The sequence below is a fragment of the Mustela nivalis genome (genome assembly GCF_964662115.1).
Source record: "Mustela nivalis genome assembly, contig: HAP1_SCAFFOLD_2561, whole genome shotgun sequence".
In the NCBI taxonomy this organism is placed as follows: domain Eukaryota; kingdom Metazoa; phylum Chordata; class Mammalia; order Carnivora; family Mustelidae; genus Mustela; species Mustela nivalis.
The window spans coordinates 1-5467 of record NW_028134104.1 but is presented as its reverse complement, the minus strand read 5'-3'; the positions used below and the strand labels follow the sequence as shown (position 1 = coordinate 5467).

At 60.8% G+C, this 5467-nt stretch overlaps 1 protein-coding gene across 1 annotated transcript; it reads left to right on the top strand.

Annotated features, from left to right (window-relative positions):
- The first annotated feature begins 1526 nt into the window (after positions 1–1526).
- Positions 1527–5448, top strand: LOC309858475 (ral guanine nucleotide dissociation stimulator-like). The gene is made up of 6 exons (XM_082751153.1): positions 1527–2306; positions 2669–2772; positions 3282–3351; positions 3968–4039; positions 4494–4568; positions 5208–5448. The coding sequence occupies exons 1-6, from the start codon at positions 2253–2255 to the stop codon at positions 5433–5435; spliced, it is 603 nt and encodes a 200-aa protein (XP_082607279.1). The 5' UTR covers positions 1527–2252; the 3' UTR covers positions 5436–5448.
- The last annotated feature ends 19 nt before the right edge of the window (positions 5449–5467 follow it).

Genomic DNA, 5467 nt, shown 5'->3' with positions numbered 1-5467 from the left:
CAGGATAGGTCTTTGGGTGCCAGAGGAGGTCCTGCTGCCTCCACAGAGCAGGGTGGGAGGCGACAGGGGATGTTGCTGGCGAGGGATGTTCAGAACCATGGATCTCCCAGGACTCTCGATTTCCATGGGAGAGCTTAGTGGGGCAGCTTCCTCTGAAGAGGCCAAAGAGTCCGAGAGAGGTGTGGACGGGATGCCAAGCACTCTGGGAAGCAGAGCCCATTGTGGGCTGAGTTGGTGCCTACAACAGCCATCCCTTGGATGGTCCATTCTTGCTCCGCCTGCCCCTATCCATATCCACCTCCGCTGACCACCACAAGTGGGGCCAAGGACAGAAAGGGTGGGGACCGGACCACTCACCCGTCGGCCTCCAACCAAAGCCCAGACACTGGTCTGCAGGGAGGATGCATGACTGAGGGGCCAAAGGACAGACCTATGGGAGGTCCCTCCCTCATCCCACGTGGTCAGCAGTCAGCAAGGACAGCTCCAGAGGGGTTGCAAGTGGGCTGGCGCCATTCTGTGGGGCCCACACCGAAAGGATGGTGCTGTGGGAGTAGCGTGGAAAAGGAAGGGAAGGCCAGGTCTCTGACTCTGCCCCACATTTGACTTTCCCCAGCACTCTGTGTCCCATCTTGGGAACCTGGCCTGAGCAGACACGGCAGGATATCGGGCAGTCCCTGCACACTGCCCATGTGGAGGTCAAGGGGGCCTATGTGCACGTCACGTGGCATGACCGGGACCTAAACACCCATGCCCCCGTTCCGCTGAGGCAGCGGGAACTTCTGCAGCTCACAGAGGCTGAGGCGGAGGGTAAGGGGCATTGCAAGCTGGGAAGGCCATCTGGGATGGGGCTCATGGGCTGGGTATTCCTTGAAAGGCCATGGGATCCGTCCTGTTCAGGGAAAGGCACATGGAGTGTCAGTGATGTGGCTGAATCGTTCCCCTTACTCCCACCCCCGTGTCCGCTATGCGACGCGTTCCAGCAGCTGAGCCGGCCAAAGAGCCTCCCATGGAGCGAGAGGCAACCCTGGCTCTGCATCAGCCATCACCTTCAGGGTCCGAGCCAGCCTCCCCTCCACCGGCTGCTCCAGAACTGGAACAGGGGCTCCTAGGTTACGGATGGTCGCCGGGTCCTGAGGCACAGACGGCTGGGCCATCGGCTTGCCTGGGAGTTTGCACGCCAGCTGTCGCAGGTGCCACTGAGCCCACTCCAGCCGCAGAGGCATCCTGCCAACCCAAGAAGCGGCTCAAAGAGAAGGAGCCTGACCTCCTGGACTTCCCTCCCAAGCTGGTGGCAGAGCAGCTCACCTACATGGATGCGGTGAGCAGCTGGGCCCCCAGGGTAGGAGGGCAGGGCCGGCTTTTCTTCTGCTCTCCGCTGCCCTATACCGGCTTTTCCCTGATGTGGACTCCTAGGATATAGGGCCAGATCTCAGCTGCAGCCCTAACCGACCGGGGAAACCCATCAGGGTTTTTAGACCTGAGCTTTCACTGTCCAGCTGCGGACTGTGGAGACAGGCACTGAGAAGGACTGAGGCAGAGGTACCACGCAGATGCAATGACTCAGAAGCGAGAGCCCGTAAATGGGAAGGCTCTGGTCCCCCGCGGGGAGGAGGGCAGCTCCCTGTGTGCAATCCCGTCCATGGGTCGCCCACCCATCTGCCTGGGAGCCTGAGCACCATCAACCTGGCTTAGGCATCTGATGCGTCCTGAAGGACAGGCTAGACACGGAAAGCCATGCTTTCAGCCACCAGGTGACAATGGGCACCTGTAAGGAGACAGGGACCGCAGGGATGAGCATTTGGAGGAGGAGATGCCCCCTTGGGAGCACCACCTGGTGCGGCCCCCTGGACATGGAATGATCAGGGTGCACACGCCTTCCTCCCTTCCCTTGCCTCTCTTGGCTCCTGGGGCATCCCGCACTGGCTTCCCTCGGAGAAGAAGAGGGGCATGAAATGCAGGCTCTCTAAGCAGGCTCCGGCCACATTCGCAGCCTCCTGAGCTCCAGCTCTGACCTGGGACCCCTCCCGAGGACATGAGTCTTGCATGGGCGAACATGTGTGGGGCTCAACACACCTCCCCCTGTCCCCTAGGAGCTGTTCAAGAAGGTGGTGCCCCATCAGTGCCTGGGCTCCGTCTGGTCCCGGAGGAACAGGCCTGGCAACGAGCACCTGGCACCCACAGTCCGGGCCACCATCGCCCACTTCAATGCTGTGGCCAGCTGCATCGTCACCACGTGCCTTGGCGACCCAAGCATGACAGCCCGGGACAGGGCCGTGGTGGTGGGCCACTGGATCCGGGTGGCCAAGGTATGCTGTGGGAGGCCCAGCTCCCTGAGGCTCGCCTGAGCCTCGGGAACTGCTCTTCTGTCTCGCTCCCTTCTCAGGGCTGAAGGCCCTGCTCTAAGGCCTGTGGTCCCTAGGCTCTTCCTCCCGGGGGCATGGCCCAACGTTGGGACGCTCAGTTCCCACGTGACGCCTCCTTTGCAGTGAGGGAAAATCCTCCCTCTCGCCAGCAGTGTTCCTCTTTAGGGCTGACCTGTGCCCTTCTGCAGCTCCCTGGACATCAGCTTCACCCGTGGGGGAGCCCTAAACCGAGGGGGGCACTAAAGCTCTCGAGCATCTGGGGCTCCTGCTCTCCCACTGACAGCTCCTTCTCCTCCCTCCCCCAGGCCTGTCAGATCCTAGGGAACTACTCCTCCCTGCGTGCCATCCTGGCGGCTCTGCAGAGTGCCTCCATCCACCGCCTGCAGAGGACATGGGACAACGTTTCCAGGTGAGGAGGCTTCTCTGCAGGAGGGGCCAGGATGGAGGCGGGATCTCCCACAGGCCTGTCCTTTGCCCCCCTCAGTCAGCTTGGACCTCCTGGGAGGCAGCAAACCCTGACCAAAGGACCTGGGCCCGGGGCTGCTCCTCTCAGCCTTCCTGGGGAACAGGCCACCAGGCCTCCTGCTTGAGAAATCCAATGTCCTCCATGCCCCACCCTGGCCTCAGCTGAATTCCATATTTCCACGTGGTGACTTGGCAGCCACTGAAGTCTCTGCCCATGGTTCAGCCAGAACCCCACCCAAACCGAGCTGTTCAATTAAGCTGGGAAGGGACGCCCAGGGGGACGCCCAGGAGAACGCCCTCCCATGTCCTACGAAGACCCCAGTGCTCAGAGCAGCCCAGAGCAAACCCTCAGCCAGCCCCGTGGACATGCGGGGCTGCTCCAAGAAAAGGGACTCGCACTCTACCCTGCCACGTTAGGACTCCCCTGAGCCTAACTTCTTTCCCTCTCTTCAGGAAGAGCTTCCGAACATTCCAACAGCTCTGCACAGAAGGCAACCCCCAGGGCAGGGAACTACTCATCAAGGTAGCACGGGAGGTGCAGGGCTCCAAGGACAGGAGAGGGGTGGGAGGAGGCGTGATCCTGTGTGGATGAAGTAGGGAATGGCCTGAAGCATTCCTCGGGGAGCAGAAGCCTTTGGCAGGAATGTGCTGACAGCCTGGGCTGAAGATTCCCCCTGGGGCTGGGACAAGCGGGTGCTGCCCATCCAGACTCCCTAGGCTAGATTTCAGGTCTCTCTGTGTCCATCCATCGAGAAGGTCCACATGGGGGCCCACATGAACGCGGACAGCCCAGAGGACAGGCCCCTGCTCACAGATGGGGTGGGGATGGGTTGTGGGCCACAAAAATGATGATCCTAAGAGGATCCTGAGTGCTCAGGAGACCGCAGGAGGTAGGTGGAGTTCCCCCTTCTGCCCATGGGAAAACAGGCTCAGGGAGGCCAGGCTCCAAGCTCCAGGTCCCCCATGGACTGAATGGGGGAGCTGAGATTGTTCTAGAAGGACTCATGGCATGCTTCAGGGGAATGGAGCGTCAGTATCAGCAGACGTAGGTCGGACGTCTAGGGTCTGCAGTCAAAGACGGTGGGCGCAAGGGGACTGAGGCTATTCTGCTCTCAAGGATCTTGTCCTTGGCCCTCTAGAAGCGGCCCTCGAACAAACTGGCCAGCCTGGTGAGGCAGCTGCAGAGAGCGCGGAAGGGGCTGCCCAAGAAGGTGAGTGTGCCTGAGGGACAGGGCCTCCAAGGCCAGGGGAGAGGGGCTCCTCCCTGAGGGCTAGAAGCGTCCAGATCAGGACAGGTGGGACCTGCCACTCCAGCTCCACCTCCTGCCTGCCGCCACAGATGCTCAATGTCTTCTTTCCTGGGGACCAGGAGGAAGGAGTCTAGCAGGCTGGGTAGAGAATGGATTTGGGGCTGGGGAGGGGCCCGGGGCTCCATAGCCAGGGGGTTTTTTGAATTTCAAAAAGCAGGCCCTGGAGGGGATTAGGAGGAGTCTGATGTTCTGGGAGGGTGAGGGGAAAGCGAATCCAGGGGAAGCAACTAAGGGTCCTAGGCCCTTTTCCATGTGGGAAAGTGGGGTGGGCCAGGACGCTGAAGTCTTTTCGGGGAGGGCCCCTGTGGGCACCAGACAGCAGGGACTCATCCCAAACCTACCCCTCATGACACAGGGTGTCGTCCCATACCTTGGCACTTTCCTCTCCGACCTGGTGGTGCTTGATACAGCAATGGAGGACTACCTGGAGGTGGGTGAGCCTGAGGATTGTGGAGGAGGGACCAGAGTCCTGAGGACAGGGAGCAGAGAGTCCCCGGACTGAGCCCTGAGCTCTGAGTCCTTCGGAGACCTCCCTTCCCCACAGCCTCACAGCCGCCCCTAAGAACTGGCATCTCTTGCCCATCTCAGTGCTGAGGGAAGGGAGTCTGCGCCCATCTCAGTGCTGAGGGAAGGGAGTCTGCACCCAGACGGGTGGCCCAAGACTGGGGAAGCACCAGCGCATCCTGAAGGTGAAGCTGCATGCGCTCTGTGTGCATGGGCTGCAGCCTCTCCCTCAGACCTTGCCTGTCGGGGACAGTGAAGTCAGGACCCTGCACATCAGCCACACTTCAGGAGCCCAGCAGATCCTGCCTGCCTGAGGCGTCTGCCGCTCCCTTCAGTCACCACAGAGTGTTGTGCTGCAGGGTGCTGACCGGGAGCCCTTTCAGCATCCCCCAGTCTTCCTTCCTCTGGACCCCAGGGCTTGCCCTAACCCCAGTCTCATTGTGTGTGTGGCTTGGCGGCCCACTCCGGGGTCCTGGCCTACGCGCAGCCTCAGAACGGGTGGGTGTAAGGTGCTAGGACTGACCGGGGGCCTCTTTCTGAAGGACAATGGTTGTCTACTTTCCAGGGCAATGAGATCAACCACCGCAAAAAGAATAAGGTGAGCATACGTAGCCCTGGCTGTAGGGAAGGGCAGGCAGACCCTATCAGAGACGCCCCTGGGAAGAACATTGCTTGGCTCCATCCACTCCCCTCCATCTCCCATTTCCTGGGACAGGTTGCTAAGAATGAAGTGCAAGACCCATCGAGTCAGTCAGTAGGGATCCAGAAGGGCATCAAGGAGAACTTCCCTTGATGGAGGAGGGGCTAATTCTACTAGCCTCTGAG

Coding starts and splice junctions, on each gene's coding strand:
- LOC309858475 (XM_082751153.1), top strand. CDS start 2,253: ATGACAGCCCGGGACAGGGCCGTGGTGGTGGGCCACTGGATCCGGGTG. Junction 2,307..2,668: donor ACTGGATCCGGGTGGCCAAG/GTATGCTGTGGG, acceptor TCCCTCCCCCAG/GCCTGTCAGATCCTAGGGAA. Junction 4,040..4,493: donor GGAAGGGGCTGCCCAAGAAG/GTGAGTGTGCCT, acceptor CTCATGACACAG/GGTGTCGTCCCATACCTTGG.